At 38.5% G+C, this 26,327-nt stretch overlaps 1 protein-coding gene across 13 annotated transcripts in view; it reads left to right on the top strand.

The window, feature by feature from the left end:
• Nucleotides 1-26,327, top strand: part of LCOR (ligand dependent nuclear receptor corepressor) — an 81,290-nt gene that overhangs the window by 14,409 nt on the left and 40,554 nt on the right. For 4 of the 13 annotated variants that reach the window (XM_055790120.1, XM_055790107.1, XM_055790133.1 and 1 more), the window contains exons 2-3: nt 17,055-17,120; nt 17,546-17,625. The exons of 2 other annotated variants lie outside the window; for them this stretch is intronic. In XM_055790120.1, the coding sequence (XP_055646095.1) occupies nt 17,055-17,120; nt 17,546-17,625 (146 nt within the window). Of the gene's footprint in view, nt 1-3,366; nt 3,460-14,611; nt 14,716-15,382; nt 15,477-17,054; nt 17,121-17,545; nt 17,626-26,327 lie in introns of all 13 variants that reach the window. 7 more of the 13 variants (XM_055790150.1, XM_055790139.1, XM_055790164.1 and 4 more) reach the window with 4 other exon arrangements.

Here is a 26,327-nt window from a genome sequence, read left to right as displayed (position 1 = left end):
AACTTCATTCTGCTCTTGATGCTGCCTTTCTCGTGAATGAGCACCAAGTTGCAGTATGTCTCCAGTGAGTGGACAAAAATCTTATATCCAATGTGTTTACTCTTCATAAAATTAACAGAATATTACAGAGAAGCTGATGTTGTAATGGAAGCATTAGGGTCATCACTAGTTGCTGTCAGCAAAAGGTGGTTTCCAGAGATGAAAACAGCTGAATCTATATTTATATTCCTTAGTAGTGGTTCTCATAGGTATTTCTTCATTCTGGTTCGTACAGCACAATGGTAATCTTAGTCCTTCTCCTTTTGGATTAGGGTCAATACACTTTTGAATGTTAGCTTAAAGGAAGGGTTTCTGTTTACCCATTTGACTGATCTGCATATTTGGGCTTTAATGAAAGGGTACTGTATACCTTTAGGTTTATGATGCTAGCTGGAGAGATGGGCCAGTGCTGAAACAGCTTGTTTAAGGGCAGCACTCTCCCAGTTGGCAGGGGCAGTAGATTTCTAGCTATGGAAACCTCCTGAGGGTAGTTGATACCTCATTACACCAGACTACTGTGAAGCATTCTTGGTTTAGTTCACTATCTTCCCTTTTCACCAAGAGACAGTCCCTACCACAGAGGATAACGTGGGTTGATCACAAGATCTATGAGCCGAGCAGGTTTGGACTGAGCTTTCTGTGTGGTCAGCCGGTCAGAATGCATATTCAGCACAGCTGCTAGTTTAGGGATTTGTGTTTAGGCAAGGTTGAAAGTTGTCATAGGGCTTGCTTCCAAACAGGAGTCACCAGGGCAAAAAAACGGGTAGAGCTAAGGGCAGTTCAGCACTTGTGTTGAATTCATCTGCTGAGATTTGTCAGCCAGCAACTCTTTTGACAGTTGACCAAGGAACACAACAGGGCTATGTCAGACCAGCATGGTGTTTCAGGGAGAGAACTGGAGTAAGAACCATTCTCAGAACACATCTGTTTGCTCATTCAGCAGTAGAGCCCTTTGCCTTCCATTGGAGCGTTGTCGCCCATGAGGTGGTCTCTTCTGCAGGAGCCTGAATCTAGCCTGCTCCTGTATCTTGTCTGTTCTCAGCAGCATGCTGCAAAAACCTATGCAGCACATAGTATTGTTGATTCTAGCTCCTTTCTGTTCTAATAGGTCTTGATTCGCCAGCATCTTCACTGTAATACACCTCCCATGTGTTTCACTTACAAGGAGTCCAAAGCAGTTACATGTTTAACAAATCGGAGTAAGTGCATGGTCTGTTCTTGAACAGTCTCTTAAGCAGTAGCTACACTTGTAGTTCCTTAGCAGATGTACTCCAGGGTTTGCTGGGCATGCTTTTCATGATGGCATTGTTTAAGGCAACCCTTTATGTGGCCACCTAGACTTCACTCTTACTGGAATATGGATGCTGGGCCAGTTAAACCTTTGTCTTAAGCTTGAACTGCCATTCTTATGCAAAGGTGAACTTCTGGAAGTTACTCCTTTAAAAAAACAAAAAGGGGAGTGTGAGTGGGATGCAAAATCACTTGTCCCTTGCGCGGTCTCATGAACTTGCACCAGTGTAACTGATGGAGTGCAGGGGTAGAAATGAATGATGGAGCAGAGAAGGAAAGGGCTGCAAATTGCTGTTACTGCTGGAAGATATGCTTGTGAGACTGTGCTTTGAAGCTGTAGGCCTGATTAGAGTTTGCCTACATGAGTTTTACCTCACGCTAATGCTGATCCTTCAAAAGGAGCAAAAGATTGCATAGATACCTTGACAATATTCCCTGGTGCAAAAAGCAAAGATTAATTTTTGTCATGTCCAAAGCCTTACATCTTTGTAAAATGCATTGAGTTCTTCAATGAGATGATGTGGTTCTCTGTTCTGTACTGTCCCTGTAGTTTGCACTGCTTGGAAATGGTACTACAGTACTTTTAAAAGCTGTGTTTCATGTGCCTTTGGCTTGAGGGATGCCTGGGTATCTGTCGTTCAAATCTCTATTGAAATATGCAGGACCAACCAGTCTGTCAAAGATCAGGCAGACTGGTAGGAACTGTTTCTTTGTTCTTGCCATCACACCACAAGCAGAAGCTGTAGATGAGTGTTCCTAGGATGACTTATTTCACAAATCACGTAGCTTAGCAGTTGTCAAGAGGAGGGAAAACCTTCAGTCTCCTGTTCACGTGATGATGATATGCATAAACTGAAGCACAGGCCTCCATGCCAGAGCTTGTCCCAATATTCAGCAATATGATAGACAGAAAGATGACTTCTATTAAAAGGGGTTTTGTTTTTTTCACTTCCTATTTGACCTGTGGCCTGCCCTGAGTATAAAGTATTTACATGGATGCCTCACATAAGTCTTGTTATTGAGGGTAACAAATTCTGCAAAATTAGCCTAATCTGTTCATTTGGGAATGAAGCAGGATAGATGGGTTTTAGTTTGTGCCTGGAAGTATTTCTGAAGAGCAAAGGCTTGACAATCCTTGAAGATGTATGCTGGTTACTTAAACTTCTGCATTTACATTTATCTGGCTGCTGTGGGTGGGGATTCTCTTGTAGCCTTTCCAAAGGTAGAGTCAGTTGTTTCCTCCTGTTGCCTTTGCCCTTAAAGCTGGATAGTGCAGACATCTACTGTGATGGATGAGTGGATGTCATTCTCAGGAAGGTAACTTCAAGGAAAAAGTAAAGGGTGAAGGGTTTTTTGTTTGGGGTTTTTTTTTGTTTTCTTGGTTTGTTTTGTGTTTTTCCATGGAAGTAGCTGTTTTGGTTTCTTTCCTCAAGGACCACGTGAATAAATCTGAACAATACGAGGTTGAGTCGCACCTGTAAAAATGGGTTCATTTTGTTAGCTTCCTCCTGTTCTGCACAAAGCTACGAGCAGCAGAAGTACTGGAAGAACCTGCTGTGTAGGCTTATGCTAACCGTATGTTAACTTTGCTTAAAAAAAATTAAACCCTACCTCCTGCAGAACTTGATTTGCCATTGAGAAGAGCTTTCCACTTGCTGGGAGTGAAGGAGAATTTTTCAGTCACTGGCAGTTGTGCGAGGACATGGCTATTGTTATTAGCGCAAAGACTGTAGAAAGAACTTCAGTTTCCCTGCTTTGTTTGATGCCTCTGCAACTCCAAACTGTTTTCAATGCAGATATTCAGCTGACTGTCCACTGTTGCTGCTTCTAGGTTTCTTTCACTTTTTCTTCCCCTATCCTCGGGTTTCCTCTGCATTGAGTGTTTGAAATTATTTTTCATGAGACATTTTGGTTTCCAAACTAATTTTATTTTCTCTCTAGGTCATTTATGTATTTGTCTTCACTAATGTTTGCAACGTCTCCAAACATAGTATCCTCTGTGAATTTAACTAACATGCTGTTTACCCTTTCTTCCAGATCCAGTTTCTGATCCTACTTCCACATTTGGGAGTATGCAAGGGACAAACCCATCTCTTTGCGTAGCTTGACTGGATATCCCAAGACTAGGATGTTAGTATATTTAAACAATTTTTTGCATTAAAATGTTGCCAGTATCTTAATTGCACATAGATTATTATTTTTTGAAATGTAATTAGCTTTATTGGCATTATGCATATTCAGAAGCCTGCTGGTAGAAAGTTTTTCTGCAGTCTGACTAGTGCTTATTGGTGATTTAAAATGGGGGCAGAAGTAGGAAGAATTTCAGGGTTGCTTTTTAAATGAGCCAGGCTTATTTAGTGTTACAGCTTTAGCACTCATTCTTGAAAATCTTGGCTCTTTGTCTAATAAGATTAACTGTAGGTTAATCCAAGAACATATAAAACCTTTAGACTGTGTTCAAGATATTTGTAAAAGACCACTTCAGACTTCTGAATGCATGAATACAGGCCCTAGGAGAGATGTTTAAATACTTGCAATAGTCAAATATGTATAGAAATACTTGCATCAAATAAGTGTTAACAAAAAAATAAAATTGCACACTGAAGTTTCTTGAATCCTTGCATCACAGGTCACGCTATTCTGGTACTTGTAAGGAACCAGTTGTCTGGAAGAGTAAACCCTATGCTGAACTATTTTTGTAGATTTTATAATGCAGCTTCCTTTAAAAATGTGTTTTGTGATTGTGTAGTTATTGCAAAATGAGATTTCATGTTTTCTGTTATGTTAAGCAACTGTCTGGCAGTAATTAGCAATTCAAAGATAAAGAAGTCAGTGTTAAACTAATGGCTATTTTTCAATATGTTTTTTTGACTCTGACACCTCTTGGAGTGTCTCATGTATTCAACTACTATATCTAATTTAATTACTGAAACGGTAATTTAAATACTTGTTTACAGTAGTGAAGTGAATTTGATGCTGAGTACAATGTTCATTGTGTAGCTGATGATTTTGCAGGTTCCTCTATACCCTTAGTTTTGCAGTGCACTTTGGGTTTTCCTCATGTAAGTGAAAGGAGCATTCTCTTTGTGTGGTTTGAATTTCTTCTGTTAAAACTGTTGCCAATCTTCTTGGCTAACAGTTTAAAGTAATTGGTTATAGTTTCTCTGCTTGGATTTTCATTTGTACTGTCCAGCTCTGTATATAGGTAATAGATTTAGGTAAGATTTCAGTTCTTTACCTTAGATACTCTGACAGATGTTCTCAGAACTAGTGCTAGGAAAATGCAGTGTTTTGCAACACTTGTTCTAGTATCCCACTGCGTTTTATTTTAGTGGCAGATTTCTTCACTCACCCCTTCTGGTGTTATTCCTGTGATTTTATAGAAAAGCAAGTTTCTTACGGTTGCTTACAAGCTTTTCAAGGGAATTTGAGACTTACTGAGTACTATTGTTTATTTTATTAAATCTGGTGAAGCACAGTGTGTTCTAGAAGTCTAATATTCCTTGAGCCTGGAAATGTTTCTAGTGTCAAAGAACACTTCTAAAAAATTTGGCTATATCTGATATAACCTTAATAGGATTTAAAGTATAAAATTGACAGTAGTGGGGACCAAGGCAGTTGCATTAAATTGTTATTAATGCTTCTTGCACACACTGTATTTGGCAATTTGTTAACTCTGTGCCATACTTTGTTCATTACATGTGCGTGGTACCTCCCCCCCCCCCCCCCCCCCCCCCCCAAGAAACTTAGGTATGAAGAAATCTGGAGGGAAAAAATGACCTTAAGGGAAGATATTTACAAAGTGTCATAGACATCAACTTGTCTTGTAACATTGTGTATCTGTTAGGGCTATCTAGATTTTTAATCCCTCAGGATTAGGTGGTTACCATGTCGCTTGCAGAAGCGCAGTTAGTATCAAATTCTTTCCCTGTTTATATGGCTGTACTGCCGGCAGTTCCTAGCCATGGATTAGGAAATCCGTTTCTGAGATGTTGCTCTGAAAGTAGTGTTCAGAAGTTACAAAAAGAACTGCTTTGGGTGTAAGTAGACAGTGACTCTCATGTGAAAAACTAAAGCTTTTATAGCGAAGTGGCACTCAAAACTGTGAAGTGTTTCTCTTGTTTCTTCATATAGAGGTTGTTACTGATATTTTGGTCTCCATGGGATTCAGAAATACAATGTAATGTGGAATGCTGAGTTTGAGTTTGAGAAGTGTGTGTGTGGATTAGCTGGAAAATTTAATTCAGATTTTGAAGAGAAGGCCTGTCGTAGGCAGTTTCTTAGAAGGCTGAGTGATCTCCAGTGTTTCTTCACTTAGCATCAAATAATTGTTTTTAGATCTACTGGATGTCCTAAACAGGGACTCCATTCTTCGAACAGACCTGAGGCAGTAACAGGTCTGCTAAGACCTTTTTATTGACATAGCAACTATGAAATTGGAGCAAGGCTGGTTGTTCTAGAAGGCTGATCTCCAGATGTTTGTCTTTGTAACAGTTTGATGTTCTTGACTAGAAACCCATTATTTGATTAGCTTGAACATATTCTAAGCTTCTGCTGTAATTCAGTGACATTGAGAAACTTAGTATGCAGAAAGTGTGGGACTGCTGTCTTCTCTCAAGTTCAGATCACACATGCTGCTTTCAAGCAGAGAACTTCCAACTAGACTGAAAACAAAAATTATGAGGGAAGTGGGTGGCCTCAACCAAAGTGCAATGGATTAAATGTTTTACTTCCTTAACTATGAAAGGCCAATAACATGCTGTACTTCGGGAGTTCTAGAAGGTCTGGAGTAAATGAGACGGAGAAGTCTGGGCAGTGTCAAAAAGCTGCACAGAACTGCTTGGCTTGAGGAAGGCCTAGGTGATGATAGGAGCTGCAATTACTGTGTGTATAGCTCAGTTAAGTGCAGTGTAAACTGTTAAATATACCTGTAGACACTAAATTCACTGTAGCTTCACAGAAAAGATACTCGGGTGTAACTTTGAAATGCTGAATGGCCATCATAAAAGATGTGTTCTCTGTCATGTGACTTTTGCATCACTCCAGTCCCAAGGGATTTTTTTCTGACTACAGTCTTCAGCGGTGATCCAGTACCTACTTCAGATGTCTGTCTCAAATCTGAATAAGGGAAAGGCAATCTGAGAAAGCGAATGAGGAAATCAAACAGGTCTTGGTTTCAGCAGTATGCTGTTGAAGCTGTCCCTGGTCCTGCCACTTGTTCCTGCTGACATAACTGGGCTAGGCCAGAAAATTGTTCCTGTCCAGAAATAAGGCAAGCAAAACTTGATTTTTTTTTCCCCCCATTGTCTTCTGTATGCACCTGTGCAGCTGTTTGTATTGCCAGTGAAAAGTGTGAATAGAAATGCCTGATGTTAAGTAGCCTTTCTTCTGTCCCGTGTTGCTGTCAAGGAGGAAAAAGAAAAGCTCAGTGTAATCCCAGTTGTAGCTGGACACAAAATACCTTACAGAAACCAGGTGCTTCTCCTGAGAAGCACATCTGCAGGCATAGTTTACAGAATCGATGATGTGTATCTGAAGCTAAAATGTTAGTAAGATTGAAAGAGTTGCTACATGAAATGATGGTAAACATTACATGACATCAGAAGTGAGAGAGAGATTTATCAGTCACTTGCTCTTTGTGAAAATTTCCACTAAACCCCGAAGGCCAGGCTGTCTTATAGCCGTTTACTGCAGTTTCTTGCATCTGTGTGTTGGTTTTTTAAAGAAGGTTCACTGCTCTCAGTCTACACTGACTAATGCTGCATCACATCTGGCAATTTCAGTTCCCACAACTTACTCGGCACCAAATTGTTTTGCTGCTATAGTCTTCTGTTACAAAGTTGTCAGCAGCTGTGCTTATGTTTCTCTGTTTCCAGAGGAATATCAGGGCTTGCAGATTCTTTAGTGCATAGGCATAACCCGAGGAGTGAATGAAGGATAGGTAAGAACATTTCTGCTAGTATTTAGTTCTATCGACACAAGAGTAACAATAGTATCACAGCTATATCTTGTGTGCAAGAGTTGTCATTGTGCTCTTGATAACTGTTGTCGTGCAAATGACCATAAAACTGGAGGGGGCTGTTAGGCTTAGTTGTGCTCCCTTTGCATTTGCACCTTGTGTCATAGACTCACAAATGCCCTGCTTGAAGTGTACTTTCAAATGTGACATCAGTGGTGACAACTGGTCACTTTAATTTGCTCTGTAGTTAGCATGAATTCTGTGCTCCTGTCTTTCAGTGTTAAGACACTTCTCTCTGTGTGCTGATCTGTTTGGTTTAGGGTTTTTTTTTGTTTAAAGTGGGTAACTTCTGCCCCCCTGCCCTGCTTTCAGTTACCCTTTCATTTATGTGTAGCTGCCTGCATCACCCACTGATTTCACCTAGGTTATCCTTTCTGTTGAGACAAAACTGAACAGTCCATCTGAAAAGGCTAAGGATACTTTTCCAGAGTTTCTGGGAAGCCTTCTCAAAACATCAGGTGTGCTTCATATTCACTGTAGCAATCATTCAGCTTCATTCCCGTGATTTAGGTTCTTCTTCTTCTTTTCTTCTGTTAGGTTCTTCTTTTCTTCTGTTAGGTTCTTTATCAGAATTTTGATATACTGGCATGTAAGATTTTTCAAGATGCTGTTAGCTAGCTGGATTCAGAAGGCATACTCTTCATTGGGGCAATTATGTAGTGGCTTATTGTGGTGATTTAACATCAGACAGATTTTACAATCACAAATAACAGAATAAAAAAGCCCTTGGTAGTTTTTACCTTACAGGTGAGCTTAGTGTATTCACCTTTAAACTAAGAAACATTCAATAAACTTTCACATGTCTATGCTATTTGTGGAAGATCATCAGATTTTCAGTGATGGGTGATACAACTATATTTAGTTTCCTAAGTAGAATCACATTTTCATTTCCCTTTGCAGAGTCCTGCATAGATTTTAAAAATCTCTGTAGATATAACTTGAGATCCAGAAAGAAGAGAAGAATATATTGAGTTAATTCAGTAATGAATGATGATATAACTGACCTCCTGTGATAAAGGAGGTAAAACCAGAGTCACACTCCAAGGGTTTGCTAGATCAAAGCTGTGGTTTGGTAGAGCTTTTTTCTGCTAGTGGTCCTCATTTAAATGAATTCAGCAGCTTGTGCTTACCCTTTCTGGGCTGTTTTTTAGCTGAATTATTTCAGTAGGTGGCTGTGTGTTGCAAACAGAATGATGTGGGGCAGGACTGAGTTGCTGGGGGAAGGCAACCCTCTTCAAATAGGGCTGCTATGGAGTATGAAATGTCGCTAGTATCTCAGCCACTCTAACTCACACTTCTGCACCATGCCAATGCATATCTTTTGTGGCTGGGCTGGAAGGCACTGGTGTCCTGTGCTTCCACATATACAACTTTTGAGGGAGAGGGAGGGTTCCTCTATGGTTTAAACTGACTTGGGCCTCTGCTATACATACTTGTGGCATGCTGTTTCTGACAGCACACCTGATACTGGCTGATTTGTGGAATGAGCATTACTATGGCCAGGAAATATAGTGGAGCAGTGAATAGATGTTGCTGGAAATCTTCTCTTGTGTGGGAGGCATTTTCCAGGCAGATAAATTCTGTCTTTTGCAAGGCTATTCTTATGCTTCTGCCAGGGGAGCATGGGATATGGGGATAAACACTGGTAATTAATGAACGTCATTTTAACTTTGCTTGGGAGTGAAGCATTAACATGTGGTCTCCAACAGGAAAAAAGTTTGAAGGTTTTTATTTTGCAGCAATAAACAATGCAACACTGTTGGATATGGAAAAAATAGCCCTGAGTTTGAGAAACATTTGGGTCTCTGTATAAAAACTTCTGTTCTGTGGTGATGCTATTGAGCACTCTCATTCTTGGGCTATTTGATTCTCTTAATCTGTTTATAAACTTCTAGCTAGCTGATATAGTTTCTTCTCAGTGAAAGTTGTACCTGGTTGCCTGCTGGAACTCTAGACCTGGAATTGAACAAATAAGCACCGTCTTTGAATTGAGATACTGAGAAACAACTCCCACTTCACTTTTTAGTGTTAAAGTTTGTTTGGGGCTTTTTTTTTTTTTTAATTTATATCTTATTCTGCCATTAAGTAAAAACTAACTTTTTAAGAATACATAAAAAGTTGGTAGTTACTGAGATTCTTCTGCTGTCATGCTTTGCCATTTTGTGATATCTGTATTTTCTGGTTTATTTTCTAAAGTAATAAAATGCATGTATTTACATGAGAAGATTCCAGTCAGGTCCTGCATATTGGTGGTGACTGGCTGCGAAGAAAACCAGATAGTCTTATAATAAACCTCCTGATCTTGAGTTAAAATGTGAAACAAAAGCCCACAGCCCCCAACTTGAAGAACTAGCCAGATTAGTGATGCCGTATCTACAAATCGGAGGATCTTCCCACCCCCGCAAATCCACATGAAGATTACAGCTCAGTCTGCCAGAGCAGTTGCTGTATCTTGAGGTGATGTTGAGACAGCCATTGCAGAGAGTCCTTGGCTTTTTCTGAATTCTGCTACTGAGGCTTATGATTAGAGATAAGATGGTTGCATGCCTTCATGCAATTCTCACTCACACACACACACACACACACACACACACACACACCACACACACAAAAATATTCCTTGTGGGAGTGGGACAGGTGATTGTCTGCATTATGCCTTTTGCCTTGCTATACTCTGTACTCTCACAACAAGCTTTATAACTTGTCACGTCTGGGTTTTCTTGGGGGTCACTTTTCAGTTGTAATCGGTGAGATAATCTGCCAGTTAAGAGTGCCAATGTAGGATGGGGAGACCTGTTTCCATTTCTATCACTGCAAAGCAGCCTGATAACTTGCTTTCTTTGCTTCTCTGTTCTCCCCTGCAGAGGGGAGAGATCTTACCCCGTTTAGGGGATTTGGCAGGGCTCTTTCCTGTTGTGAAGGCAAGTGCATTGCAGTACTGTAGTTGAGATATGTAGCTGATTTCTGTCATATTTAGCTCATTAACTTTTAAATGCCTTGCTGCAAGTTTGATATTGCATCAGAGAAAATGTGCCTAGGCCTGATTCTCTGAGGAAAAGGAATTGCTTGGTTGAGAGGGATGCTTGGAGAAAAGACTGAGGATGGCCTGCTGCAGCTTCTTCTTTATTAAAATTACAGACCATTAGTGGAATTTTAATGAAGTCTTGCAGAATGGATGCTCAGAAGTACTTCTGCTATGGCAGCAGATAAGTACTGTTCATATGTTTTTGTTCCTTTTTTGATTTCTCAGTTTATTGCTGTGGTGAGTTACTGTAACAGTGAAATGGCTGTTTGACAAAACATGTACCTTGTTGGCTTCAAATGTAACTTCTCTACTGGAGATGCTGTTCTACAGTGAATAAAACATTAGTCTAAGGCCAAAGGATTCTTTTTCTCTTGAGCTCCGAGGGCCTGTTTAGGGACCTCAGCAGATGATACCACATATTTTGTCTTGGGAACACAAGACGTTCTGGTGAAAAAAAAGCTATAGAAGAGCTACGTGTTGCTATATAGGACTTGGTTATACCTGTTACTTTAGACAGTACCTATCTTAATATCCTTAGTTGTTTTCTTTTGTACGTATGTCTGTATTGCTCTTACAGAACCAGGTTATTGATATTTAAGGTCCCTGGAAAGACCTTGGATTTACTAAGGCATCTGTTGTCTCTGGAGCAGGGATGTCTGCAGTAAGTCCCTGAGCAGTGCAGTTCCGTTAACAAGAATGTGGAAGCATGAACTTCGAAAAATTGCTGAAGATGCACAGCTTTTTCTTTGCTGCCCAGGAAGCTAAGACAAAGTTGGCTTAACTGGTAGTTGGAGTACTTAACTGGGCTCCATTCAGATAACGAGATCGCTCATCTAGGTGGATGGGAGTTTCTTTTATTTTGTTGCATGAATAAAAGAATATTCTCAACTTATAATTACATGCATGTCCTGAGATTTGGTGTATATTAATAACTGTCCTGTGACTTTTTTTTCTCCTCCCTTGTTGCTTGGTCTTGCTTTTCTATTAAGATGCCTGTGACTGAAACATTCAAGTTTAATAGATTTTTGTCCTGAAAGAGACAGAATTCCCGTGTTACACATAGACTGTAGGATTTTTCTGAATTAATTCCTGTTTCAAATCCCATAGCTGTGGATAAATATATCCAATCTTGACCAGAAAATCTAGGCACGAGAAATCCAATAAGAACCTGATGTGATGGTGGTGGCTCTTGCTTCCTACTAGTTAATGAGACTCCTATCATGATGAATGTAAGTGCTGGGGGAGAGTACAAGGGGAATAGATCTTAGCGGCCAGCCCACGCTTCCCTAAATAACACCTCCAGAATCCTAAGGTAGGGAAAGCGTCAGTCTGGTCCTGGAGTGCATATCTTGTGTCTTTAGTTGGACACTTGTAAAATTAAGAGTGTCTAATATCTGGCTGAGTTTGATCAGCTTCTGATTTCAGCTGCTGGATCTGGGTATGTCTTTGAGAAGCTATTTTTCCTGTTCGAGATGTGTGTTTTGTGGCTTTCTTCATTCCCCTCCACCACCCTTTAGAAGTAGTGTTTAATTGCATTTGCTTTGGTAAGCAGCCTCTGTGACCCGGGCTTTTTGTTATTTGCTGTTCTTTCTGTCTTTGTGTATCCTGCAAATTTAGTGACTGCTTTCTTCCAAGGCACCAACTAAAATGTTAAATGACAGAGGGCCAAGAACCAATACTTGATGGACCTCGCTAGCAGTGGTTTCTCATTGACACCAACATTTCAAGAGTTGTCACTTAATAGATTTTTAAAATGGTTTATATGTATTTGGCTGATTTTTGTTTGTTTTGGTTTGGTTGGGGTTTTTAATTTTTCTTTTTTCCTGGCTGGTTTTAGTCAAAATGTGTTGTGTCGGCCCAAAAATGTTATGTAAATCTAAAAATATTCTATCAAACCTGTTACTGTTAATGAAATTTTGTTTCATAAAAGTAAAATTAAGTAATTTTTGTAAGCTCATGTTGATTGACACTGGTTTTGCTGTTAATTCCTCAGTAGTCCTCTGAGCTGTTCTTGTTTTTGAAAACCTTTACCAAGTTGAGACCCCAGTACTTGCCTATTTAATGTTTTGACATTTCAAAGGGATGATTTTTTTTTTTTTTTCCTCCAGCCCATGGGAACTTCCTCAATATTCCAAGACTTTCTGGAATTAAACACTGCTGCAAACATTCTCTGAGTAACTTCCAGGAAAAAAAAAAAATCACCTCCATTGCAATTCAAGACTGTTAACTTAAAAATGTTAAATAACAGCACCTTGATAGGTTTTGTTGAATGATCATATGCCATTCTGTTGAATGTTAATATACTACCATATTCTTGTAAACTTTTTTTTTGGATAACATGCATATGTACCTTCTTTTTGATTTTATCTTTGCTTACTTCAAAGCTGTGTTTATCTCTTTGCTCTGACCTTTGTAACATTTCTGAATTTTGATTTATGTTCTTTGCTTTGAATCCCCCTGTCCCTTTTCCAACCTCTTGTCTCCTCTGTGCTTTTGCTCTTAGTTGCACTGTGGCTTTGGATTTTTTTGGGTTTTGTGTGGGATATTTTGTTTTCTTTTTAATGAACAGGTCCGATTTTTTTTTTTTTCCCCATGATACTGTTTTGAGGGTTTCTAGTATAAAGTTCCTAAATAGTTAAGAAATTAAAACAAAAGATGTAGACAACTGTTGTCTTAATTGATTTGACTCTATTTCCAGCTTTTTGAAGTTGTCCTTTTAAAGTGCAAAGTGCTATGTATTAGGCTGATTGCTTATTATAAATAAATGCTGATGAATCAGTTACCTTATTTTCTGTTGGAGTGGGTCTACAAATCTATTATACTTAACTACTGCCCTGCCGGGTACTTACTTAGTCTATTAAGATCTAGCTTACAAATCGATATTCAGAGATTAGGGCTGAAGAGTTGATAACTATGTATGTTGGGTTTTATTTTCTTCCTCCAGGGTCCTTGCTATGTTCCCGTTTATTTGGAGTTCTTTAATAATTTATGTAATGGTAAAGGTGGATTGTAGCCTTTCGTTTCTTTACTACTCTCAAAATTATTTGAATTCTAATTAGTGGTACAAGCTTTACTGCTTTGACTAGATACGTATGTAGGGCTGAATTATGTAGTGAGTATTAAAGGGTATGTTTGAGCTGTGCTGTTGCAGGGGAAAAAAAAAAGCATTGTTTGAAATGCTAGGCTCTGTGTTAGTGGCAGTCCAGAAATGCATCCCTATCTCCTGAAGATCTTGCATTCCTGTTTTTTAAAGGGTTGAATGTGTCTTTGGTTTATCCACATTGCTAGAGATCAGCTAGTAAAGTACTGTCTTGGACTATCAACTTCTCTAATAGTGTTATCTCAAGGAGCCTGGTAGCTACTTCATCATTACAAGTGCTCTCAGTTTTAAGGCAAAAGATACGAGGATCTAACTGGATTTTATTTTTTGTTGTTGCAAAGCTTGAAGGTAAATTTTTAAGCAGCAAACTATAATTACAGTTTAAATTTATGACTTAAAATATTTCGTTACAGAAGGGAGGATGAAAATGCCAGAAAAGGTGAAAATAAAACTATTTAGGTGCAGAGACAAAACTAGTGAAATTTGACCATACTGAAAACTGTATAGTCAGCTCTCTCTTTTTGTTTTCTATTTTTTTAGTTTTAATTTTTGTGTTTGTTACCTCTAGCATAAAAGTTTTGTCAGAGGACATTTTAAAGAATGTTTCTTAAATATTGCTTTACTTTTAGAACAAACAATTGTAAAATAGTAGTAAGTGTGTAACAACCTCTACGTTTAAAAAGTTATTCCACCCTTGCTCCAGTACTAAGGGTTTTCTTTGTTCTTTATGGGATTTTTTTTTTTCCTAATTCTTCACTTGCTGGCAAGCCTTCTGAGGTAGAGAAGATGTTTTATGCTTTGTAAATGTATTTTTTTAAAAAGAACAAACACCTTTTTTTCTAAATTCTTACACTAACACCCAAAAGACATTTTTCCTTGTGTAGGTCACCAGTAACATTATAAGGGTTAAATGTATGGTTGCTTTAATTGTGAGGAATGTATCTAAGAGAAAGCTCTGAAATACTGGGATCTTCTTCCCTTTTTCTCTTTTCTAATTCTGTTATTCCTGCAACTTTTCCACTGGCCCTGCTCTTCAGCTGCTGTGAACTGTCAGACACTGAAATACAGATGATGAAAATATAGAAACTGGAATTCAAGAGAGGCAGCCATGTTAATTTCTGTTCCATTTGAAATGCAGGAAAATATCATCTGCCAAATGGAAAAGGACAGTCGGTGGGAAAAGAAATGTTCTTTTCAAGCTTCTAAGAGCAGTGACAATGGAGAGAAAAAATACTATAAAAAGTAGGCAGCTCCTTTTTCAAGATTTTGTTTTTAATGTATTATGCATGATTAACTGTACACAGTTGCTCTTTTGGAGTCCTGAATGACTGAATACTACATTGCAGGGCTTATACTGTCTTTACTGCATTGCACTTTGCATTTGGGGGGGAATAGGGCTCAGCTTCATGGCAGTTTTGCCAGTCTTTAGTATAATTTTTGAATACATTCATACTTCCCTTATTTGCCTTTTTTAATGTCAAGCATTACACATAAGATGTTCTGCTGTTGCTATGCAACTGCTAAATCCAATATTTAATATTAATAAAACCCGAGTGGCATTAGCATCACTGAGAACAGTGGGCTAGCAAACTATGATTGTACAATATCCAGGCTGTAAAACTTGGCAGGGACTTCAGTGTGCAATTGCATGCATGGCAAACTGTGGGGCATGAGTCACTGGCAGTTACTATTTTAAGAGTCGTGAGTTTGAGTAAAATTTCTGAGCTCTTTGGATTTTTATTTATATATATAATATAATTTTTTAAACAAAAGGGTAAAGAATGAGGTTGATTAGCTGTTTTTTTCAAGGTTTCATTTCAGATACAAATTCTGAGGGATCACTACCCATAAAAGAGTCAGCATTATAAACCTATGGGTCAATACCCTGATTCTCCTATTTTTCTTCTAGGTCAGGTTGGTCGGCCCTTTCCCACTGTTCCTGCCACTTCCTGAAGCCTGAATTGGCTTTTTTTGGAGGCAGTGCTACTTCTCTGCCTGACAAGGTGCTGTTCAATGAGATGTTTTTTCTAGTTTCTCCTCTTCCACCTTGTTTTCTGATCTCTCCCTGTTTCTCTTTACTCTTGACTGTTATTTCACCGTCACTCAATTTTTGTTTGTTTTCTTTTGTTTGGTTGGGTTTGTTTTATTCTTTGCTTGGTCCTTTCTGAGATTAGATTTTTAGTGTCAGCCTCTGATATTAGATCAAGGATGGTGGCGTACCCCAGCAATACTTTGGCCATCTAAGTTGTGTTACAGGCCGCCAGTTCTCTAGGGTTCTGAATCTGATATCTGAAGATGCTAGTGCTCTGGCACTCTTGCTGACACCCGGGGAGGGGGTGTAATGCTACTTGTCCTTTCCTTTTGAGGTATGCGTTCCAAAAGATAGCTTTGATATTAGGTCTGTATAAAGTCAGAGTTATTTTAGAATGACTGCTCTTTTGCAATGTAATAATGGATCTCCTTCATGGCATGTGATCGTTTAGATTTCGACTGTTTTCTTAAAGTGACTATTTCAGGTAGTTTATCTGTCCCTGATTCACCCTGCAAGTTTCTCTAAATTTGAAACTGTATTTTTGTGTCTTTTTTTTTTTTTTATCATTTCCTCTGCCTCTCAAAAGATTTAGGCAAGTAGGAGAAGCTGCACCTAGATGTATGCAAACTGTTACTAAACCTACAAAGCAAAAGTGTTAAATGGGGGAGACGCCATACAGTTAAGTTGTAGCCTTGAGTTTTATGGTCATATTTGGAACCCATTTTTATAAGCAGGTGGAATTTGTCTGTCCCCCTTAAAGTATTCTTTGTACTTTTCATATTCACTCTGCTAACCTGTCTACTCACAGTATTGCGTAGTTAATAGCTCTGTAGATTTTACTGCCAGCAGGGGTTTAGTGTAATATTGATTTAACATTTCCAAATAATGGCAGTAATTTCGGTAAAGGTTTTTCCTCTTTTGGAATAAACTAAAATTGGTTAGACTTCTTTTAAGTGAGGCATAAATCATGGCATTGAAGTAGATCGCACTGTGTATCTTAGATGTGGATCTGCGATTGGAAATTGGTTCCTTAGTGGCATGGCACTGCTGAATCCCTTTCCTTTTGAATTTTATCTCCTCAATCCTGTAACTCTTCTGGAAACACAGATTCTAACATTTGCTGAAATTCAGAAAAGTAACTGAATGCCACTCAGATGGAAGAATGTATGTTTTTTTTTAAATTGGGAAAATGTACCTTATTTTAGTTTGGAGATTTAGGCGAGAGAATTTTTTTCATATAGAAACTACCTGGTCATGTTGTAGAATGTACAGCTTCCTATTTTCTTTTCAAAATGGTTTATTTCAATGTGGTAATGTTCTCTGTTTTTAACCTAGCTATTTACAAAAGTACAGGAGTCGATGGACTCTAGATTGTGCTATGATTTGTCAGTAATTCAGTCATCACAATTGACCCATGTTTCTTGTAATACTTAGAGAAAACACGTTGAGTTCTGTTCTTGGAACAGATAAATATAGAACTGCTATTGTGAATATTCTTGTAGTGACGTACTTAATCTAGAAAGCTAACAATTCTTTTATTTGCTTTTAGGGTTTGAAAGTATTCTAGAAGGCCTGTTTGGACCTGGATTATTAAAAGATCTCAGTTTGTTTAAAGGTATTCAATCTCTATGTTTGTATCTTGTTCTGCATTTCTAATGACAGAAGCAGCCCCAGCTCTGCCTCTAGAAAATGTGTGTTACCGTGGTGATTTCTGCTTTTTTTTTTTTTTTTCCCCCCTCCCCCAGGCAGTGCTCACAGTTAGTTTCATATTGGCTAAAATTACTAATGAGTGTGCGTTCATCTTTATGTAGCTGGGAGTGTATTTGGCAGTGCTCAGAAAAACAGATTTGTTGTGCATAGATAAAATGTATACAGTTTGGTAATCTGGGGATTTAGAAAAATGGCCGAAATGAAGTCTGCATCCTCAGAATGCAGGCAAGAATGTTGTGAAACAGGTCTTTAATTCGGCATTTCTCTTTTGGCTCCAGTTGTGTCGCGGTTTATGAATATGAAGTAATTTGCTATTCCTCTGATTTACAGACTGTGAGCCTGAAGGTGTTTCTGATTGGTCTTTTGATGAAAATTGTCTTTTCTGCTGCCTGAGAAGAGAAAAAGTGAAGGTAACAATGCAGATGTGTGAAGCTAGTAGTTGTAGGGGAGGGACAAAGGGAGGGAGTTTGCTGTTTCTAGTTAACTGAACATAGAAAATCTGTACTTCCTACCCCTTTCCCCTCCTTCAGAAAAAAAGGCTTTCTGAATTAAAATAGTGCAAGGTAATGAACAGTCTTGCCTCTTCTCTGCAACTTTTTCTTTGTGGTGTGTGATGCAGATATTTTTTTTCCTCTCTGTGTAGTGACTCATTCTGTTTAGTGTTTTTTGTTTGTTTTGGTTTTTTTGAGTTCTTTGTAAGAGATCTTGTTGGGATCATGATACCTTTCCCAAGGGGGCCAAACTGTGCCTTGTGCATGTTTACTACAGTCAGATGCTGGGCTTATCTTCAGTATGGAAATGTGGTCCATTTTAACAACCTAGAGTCTTGTTCTGTATCTTGGAATCTCTTTCCCAGTGGGCCGTATCCTTTTATTAAAGGTCTAATATGTATGGTAGGTTTTGTACTATGCTTGTTTATAACCAAGTCAGAGCCTAAATGTGGACAAGTCAGCTTTGCCAACATAATAAACTTGCAGTTTGTTTTCTTAACGAGATTATAGCTGCATATGAAACAAAGGCTATCGTGCTATACATGATTGTTGCTCAGGCCATGTGTTGAAATAATGATTGTTCTATAGCATAGGAAGGAAGGCTCATCTGTCTTGGCAAAACTTCATTCGCCAGAACTTGTAACTACTACTTCTTCCTGCACAATGTAAAGTAACACGCAGAGTGGATCTCTATCAACTTAGGGATGAAGCAAAAGCACTCTTTCCTCTGCAGCAGCTAACATGTTTAGCTGCGTGGCTTGTTCATAAAAGAAGTACCTTGCCGACAGTGATACTTGTCATGTTGCCAGATTATGCTTGGTTTTGTATTACAGTTTTAGTTAAGGCATGGGAGGAGGGTTAGGAATGCTTGCATTTACACCAGATGTAGGGCATAATACTTTCTTTCACTGACAGTGGTAGCAGGTAAGCTGTGTGGATGCTTGTGCTGTAAGGAGTTCTGTCTTGTTTGACTTATGTCATCTCACAAAAAGACAAAATTCAGTGTTTAGCACAGTCACTGAATTGATTCAGAAATTTATCTTGTGGTAGGGTCAGAGACTGGTTGTGGTATGGGAGAATCTAACAGTGTATGGGTAGATCTTCAAAAAGACTGTTTACATCTCAGTTGTCCTCATAGGTCCACTGTAACTAAAATAAAGTCCCTGAAAATCTGTGATTGTTAGGTGAAGATAAAAAGTAAGAACACAAATACCTACCGTATAGTTTTCAGGCTTCTATACAACCTTTAGACAGAAGCTGAGATGCCACTATTTATATTTTCATGTACTTTGCTAAGCTTTTCTTTCTAGTTTTACATAGTGAAGTGTAGTCCGTGATTGTGAGTATTGCTGAAAGATTGGGAACGTATTCCTTATGCTAATGGTAGTTATCATTTATGTTAAGATCCTCACATGGTTTTCCATTGTACTGTGTGGTAGCTTTTAAATGGCTAAAAGAAAAGATGCAGATGTGGTCACATCTGTTGTGCTCCATGGTATTTTGGCATCGGGGGTCTAAGGAGGCTTAAGGATTGTGTACAGATTGACACAGAACACACAGGGCTGTGCAGCATCACTAGGCAAAGGTGCTAGGTGAAGGGATTATGAGTTCTGAGCAGGCTGGAGAGAAATGTGAGTTAAGAAAGGCTGTGGTAGTGTCAGTCAGCCACTGTGGGCTGGAGCAGGATAATTTTTATAAATAAAACCCAAGCAATTTGTGTCACTTTACATTTTCAGTAGCCAAAAATACCTGTTTAAACCATATGGGTTTTTTTACAGCTGATTGATAAACAGGGACAGCAGAGAGCTTTGTACGCATGCTGCTGTGCTGCATGACCAGGGATCATTGGCTGGGGGAGTGGGGACAGGTGGTGAACCAGTCCATTCAAATCAGACTTGTGGCTTCTCTTTTAATCTTGGTGATTCTCCTCATGCTTGGCACAGGGCTTCCTTGGAGTATACAGGATTTTTTCTAGGTTGGTTGTGGGGGTTTTTGTGTTTTTTTGGGGGGTGGGTGGGATGTTGGTGTTGGTGGGTTTTTTTCTCCTTCCTGCCCCCCAGCCTCTATATCAGTTCTGTTTGGTTTTGGCTTTTTGGAGCTTTTTTGGTTTATTTGTTTTGTTTTGTTTTTAAGGGAAGAATATGGGTCCTTTTAGACCTAGTGAGTTCTTGTATGTCCACTGAGAGAGATGGCAGAGTGGGAGTGCTTCCTTTCCTCTGTGGGTACACCAAATTGCTGCACTGCTGGCTGTTGCTTATGTCATTAGTTTGCAATACGGAGTTAAATATGACTTGTTTATGGGAGCCTTCAAATAGTATGGATTTAACATCATAATTTGAATTAAAACACCAGAGACTTAATTGTTACAAAAAAGCTTGTAACTTCATTTGGTATTTAGCCAAATGATGGGCAGTCTTCATCTGATGGACTGAACTAAATTAGAAATGGTAATAGTTTATTTGAAATCTCTGCTATTTAACTTCTGTACTGATATCTTTATTTTAGAGATATCTTCTTTTTAGGGAGTTGCAGATTCAGTCTACTGTAACTGCTAAAACCTGTCTGTTTCTGTACACGAATTGGTAGCCGTTGTGCTTTCTGTGCTACATCCTTTATTCTGCTTTTTTTTGTTGTTGTTCATGTGCATCCTCTTACCTTTTTAGGAAAAGAACTGGGCAGGGTGGAATGATTTGGGTTTGTGCTTGTGTACTGCTGGGTCACAGAATTAAAAAGTGTGTCATTGATGTTGTAGCTGGGAGCAAGACAGCCACAAACCACATATTACAACATTGTGGCGCTATGGCTGGCCTTTTTTTCCAATGAGTACATCTCTACCAATACCTCCTTTTGGATTAGTGGAATAATTATCAGTGTACTTGATTTTCACCTTTCAGTGACACATAGGTACCTGATCCGAGAAGTTCAAAACCAGTACAAATCTTCACGGGTTTTTTTCTGGATTTCATTTGCCCTTAAGAATTACCTGTAACTTAGGAGACCAGTAGTTGTGCTTAAGGAGAATTGAGTTCTGGACTGCAGGTTGAGAATCGGAGGCCAAGATTAGTTTATTGGCAGAGCTCTTTAAGGGGAAAAAATTACGCTTGCTCTCCCACCCATATCGGTGATGTTGGTTCTTACTTTTACAAGCAGTCAGATTCAATTACATGAATTCTTCAAAGGATGGAGAACCATCTGCTGAAGTATTCTGAAAAGATTAATTTATTTGTAGCCGTAGTTCTACTTGCAAATACTGAGCAAATGCATGGAATTTTTGGCAGTCAAAATACAAGACAGTTTTTGATAGAGAAATGGACTTAAGAGTCTTCATTTGAAAGGGATAATAAAATACAAAGTAAGGAGCTGAAATCTTCCCAGAATATTTTTGCCCAAATCCAGAGGGTTATGTGCAACAATGTAAAGCTTTTAGAAATATACATTTTTTTCTTCAATGATATAATGCAGAATACACAATTGCTTCAGTATGGTATGATCAGGGAACAACTAGTTACCTAAGGAGCTTCTATCAGGTTATTAATGTGGGTGCAATTCTGCATGGGTGCATTGATGGGCATGAAAGACAAAAAAGACACAGCAGCTCTAGCAGCCTGCTTGTAGTGAGAGGAGGTAGATTGGGTTCTATGGGTCCAAACCCAGTGAATTCTTATTTGGATGATCTGCAAATGTGGTAATTCTCAATTGCTTGTGGGCTTTATCCTTCAGAGGGAACATTTAAGGTAGTATAGTTTGCAAGGTGGTTGGAGTTTTTGGTTTGTGTGGGGTTTTTTTTGTTTTGGTTTTGTTTTTTTTTAATGAAGCGTTTCCTTCTGAAAGGTTGTGGTACAGAGAAGACCTATCAATTCAGATGAACTGAACTTTAAGTGTATTTGACTTACCTCTTTTTAATTATGGTTCTTAATTTTTCAGTGTGACTTGTTAAATAAAGTGACAGAGCTATCATTACAGAGGAAATCTGTGGCTTCATGTAGAATGTTTGTATCAAATGAGGGTGTCTCCAATGTAATTTGCTCATAGCTGGAGCTCAAGCCTAGTTTAAGATATTTATTTTTTTTAGAAAAGATGCAGATAGATAAAGCCAGAAGAAAGCACCAGTAATAAGAGGGGGAAATTAGAAAAAGAATCCTTAAAGAGGATTCAGCTGAGAATATGCATTTGGAAAAGAAAACACTAATGTAAAGCTACGTGAAGCAATTCATATGTATTAAAAAAAAAAGGGGGAGGAGGATGTCACAACTAATCTCATTGGTGAGAGCAGAACAAGAGGGATAATACTTCTAAGCATATTAACTATTTTGTAGATACATTTAAGCTACAAAAATAGTGAGAGAAAGTGACTTCTAGGAGCATATTTTGGAGTTTCATGCTGTTGATGGCAGAAGGTTGAGTCTGGTCTTCAAAGTACCATAAAATACCTGGGCTTCAGTGTAAGGACCGCTTGTGATTCTTTCAGTTGTGAAGAAGTGTGGTAGGGTACAGCATGTAAAGGAGTAATTTTAAAATTCAAAGTTACTCTGATATGATTGGATGTTTCTAAAAGCTTGTAAGTAGTTACTTTACACAAACATCTGAAAGGTAATATCATTCCATTACTTGATTATGATTAGTCATAATAACAGCCTCTGAATCTGGTGTCCTTTCATGATGGAGGAACATAAACAGTAAGACATAAACTGTGGTAAGTGTCTGAATAATTCTGAAGAGAAGCTACCATTATAATTTAAAGTGTTAACTCATAGCATAATTGAAGATGGCAAAAGAAATACATGAAAATGAGTTGAAGCTGCAGAACTCTTACAATTTTTGATGGCTTTAGAATGTGTTTAAACTGTGTGCAGAGCTCCTAAGTGTGCTGGAAGATGCTCTAAAACATTTTTAATGGATTTCATCACTTTTAAAAACTCAAGCATTTAGACTGTCAATTTTCTATTGGGTGGTTTTAAAATAATTTGATATGGAGGCTAAAACCTGAAGAGGCTGTTGTAGAAAATCTCCAGCAGTGTTTAGTAGTAATGCAGGGTTATAGTTTTGCTTGTGCATGAATATCAATGCAAGCATATTGTATTTCCAATGATTATTTTTTTTCTCACACACTACTGTTGGTAATAAATAATACTCAATATCTATGGATCAGCTACATTAAATTTCTTTTGAACTTGATAAATCTGACAGCAGTCATCTTAATAAGGAAATAATACTGTTTCTTACTACAAAAGTATGCATGTTCAGTAAGTGAGGGATGTCTTAAAACTAATTAAACCATCTGAGTTTTCAGTTGATGCCAAGCTGGGAACAGTTGTGAATGCTTTGAAGGACATGCTTAAAAATGAAAATTATCTCTCTGTAAATTTGTGAAATAGGACAGACAGACTTATTTCGTTGAGTTACAAGTGTCTGAAAAGTGATAGCACTGTAAAAGTAGTAAACTATTTTTGGGGCTATATCAAGAGAGGCATTTGTCTTAATATCTGAAGAGGAAAGCCTAAATGCAGGTGAAGCTTCATCAGGGTGTAGCAGTATAAACAAACTGAATAGCATTGAAATAAAAGCAACAAGAATGACTTGGTCTTGAAGGTAGGAGAAAAGACAGTCTCTGCTGCCTTTAAGGCTTGTCTACAGAAAATAGTAGATTATTCTCCCTTGTACTGGCTAAGAGTTAAAAAAACTGTGCAGTCTTAAGAAAAATGAAGTGTTGGAGAAGACAACCTAGGGATGCTGAAACATTCATTTCTTACTTTGTGTCTGATTTTGCAGTGGGGTGGGAGGTTGCATTGTATCCCTAGGGTCCATGGGTTGGCCAGTCAGCCATGGGTGGTCTGTGGGAAGCCTTCCTCCATTTTCTCCTTGAAGATGAAGAGGAATTATCTCGTACTATTCTGGCTTGTGGACACTTCCTGCTCCATCTGTGTGCAGCCTGTGGCTTAAACATGAAGCTGCTGTTGCCCTATCTATACAAAACCAGCCTGCATCATACCTTTCTCTTTGTGACAGCAGTTTAGCATTTAGAATTGCTGTATTAGCGTTTCCTGCAAGGAGGGTCCGACACTAATGCTGACAAGGCCAGGCTGTCCAGGATTAGGTGGTCTCTCAAGGTCACACACTGACCTTGCATTTTGAAAACCTGAGGTCTGTACTTCTAAGGCTCTTTGACTTAATTGTGTAGTTGTGCTGTATATCTTAATGTATAAAAAGAGCTTTAGCCCTTTCGCAGCATGTGCAAACCACTCCAAGTATCTTTTCCTGAAGCTATGTTGTTCAATACAGGAGTATTGCATGTTCACTGATAGGATTCCAGGGATGTTCTGGGGCATGGTTCCCACCTGAAGAGAAGCACAAAGAGAATAGAATGAATCCTGCATTATGAACACTATGTAAAATTAACTGGTTGTTTTTTTCCCAGGGTATTTGTAACCAGTGACAATGCTATCTAAATATTGATAGGTTTTTCTTCTTTCTGCTGCCTACATGTTGGTATTGAAAACTTTGATGTGATTTGGGACTGCAGAGTGAGAGGGTAAGCCTGAAGATAGTAGATCCAAATAATTGTTATTAGGAAAAAACAGTGCACGATGTTTTTTTTTAAAAAAAAAAAAAAAAAAAAAGATGTAAAAAACCCACCGCAACAACAACAAAATACCAAAAAACTGAGCCAACTACGTACCCCCACTCCCCAAAACAAACAAAAAACCCTTCACTTCTGGGAGTTGACTTTGAATAGCAATCACAATCAAATATTAAATGTAGAAACTTGGTTTCCTTCTAGGGGTGAACCAGCTGCAAAAATTGCTGGTATGATGGTGACATAACTGATAAGAAAATAGTAAAAAAATGCAATAAACAGAAATCTTTCCAGTATATTTTGACTCATGTAGTCAGTACTGTACTGCAGATATCAGAAAATAGCTGGAGATTTTTCTTTTCTGTGCACAAGGTTAAATCCGACTCTCTTATATAACTGTATATAACATGGACATGCCGCTTATGAACTTTGTTTCCACCAAGCTGCTAGGCTGGTACTTATTATGTGTTGTCTTAGCTGTAAAAAGTACTAGGAATATTTGAAATGCATTGTGTTGGCCAAGGGTTATTTTTGTTCTAGGCTTCTTACAGAGCTATAGTCTGTCAAAGGGCAGAGTATCAGATCAGGTTGAAGGGGTAATGTTTCCTTCAATTCTGAATTCTCTGTTTGTCTCTTGAATTAAAAGAAAGGTTTTTTGCGATGGCTTGTGGGACTCTAGCTAGAGGATGCTAATTAACTGTAGCGGATCTTATCTAGCCAAATCTCTGGGCATCAGTTTGCAGAGGTTCCTTTTAAAGTAAAACTTAAAGCAGTTTGTCTGTAAATGCTTAAATATTCCAGTGATTGTTCCAACAGTTCTGTATGCCAAGATTACTTCTGTTATTAGTTAAATTTGCACAAATGTCTGCTTTTTACACAAACTGGTAAGCTGGGTTTACAATTCGCCTGATAATGCCTAAAAGATAATGGAGCTTGACTCAGAATGACTGTCAGTAACTAGGACGGATCCTGCATTAAACTTTGTTGGATGCGAAACACAGTTTCAAAAAGAGGATGCAAGTATGCTCTATGAAGTCTCACCTGAAGAGTAACTCCTATAAAAATATTGAGCTTATTCTCCACAAGTATTTTTATTATGAAATCCTGTACAGATACTTCACATATTTTAAGTATCAGAAAAGTACAACTGCATTTTCAGTGGGTTCGTAAAATGCTAATGAACCGTGGGAGCACTATTACTGGTTACTGGTACAGGAGTACCTGGCACAGAGGTGAATGCTGTTAGTATAGTTAATCCATCAGTTCAAATTTTTATTCTTTAGCTTTTTTTTTTTAGATAGACTTAATCTTTCCTGTGAGAGCCAGCAGGTTTGAGAGCAAGCCTGGAATCTCTGGTAGGGAAGAAAGCATCAGTCACTTTGTGAGGCCTTTACTTCCTCAGGCTCTTACCTTCACAGCAAACACGTTGTTTTACTCTCCTGTCATCGCACGCTCCTCATCTTTTTATTTAGCATGAAATACTGCCTTGTCTCTGTACCCAGTCTGGTACAGTACCTCCCTTTACTTTTTGATAGAGAACTTTTGGAAGCTGTTGAATTACAAACCTGAGGTGAGAGCCTGTGTGGTTCAGGCCAGAGTCCACAGCATTTCATATTATTACCCTTTGCACGTAGTTCACGTGACTGCTGTGTTCGTTAATTTACTATGGGCTGGTTATGTAACCTTGCTTCATGAAATCTCTTGAAGTTGAGACAGCACAAACTTTAGAATGACTTCTTGTTTTCATTTATTGTGAATTATAAATGAATTGCCAGTTCTTTCCTTCCCTTCTAATCCCTTAAGGATATGAACCTGAAATCAACTTGTACAGTAGAGGCCCAAAACCCAGATGTAATGTAGATATTATGGTAACTGATACCTTGTAAAGGTTAACAAAACAAAACACTCCCTAAACCCAAAGAGTGGTTGTGTATGCATTCCTGCAGTAGGTAAATACAAGTAACTTTAATATAGCTCAAAATGGAAGTGGAGGGAGAGGGCCAGAGAAGAAATCCTTCTCTAAAGCAGGAGCAAGGCATTAAACTGA

This window comes from Falco peregrinus, chromosome 1, assembly GCF_023634155.1.
Source record: "Falco peregrinus isolate bFalPer1 chromosome 1, bFalPer1.pri, whole genome shotgun sequence".
Lineage (NCBI taxonomy): Eukaryota > Metazoa > Chordata > Aves > Falconiformes > Falconidae > Falco > Falco peregrinus.
Note: the sequence above shows the minus strand (reverse complement) of the source record. Positions and strands in the feature narration are given on the sequence as shown.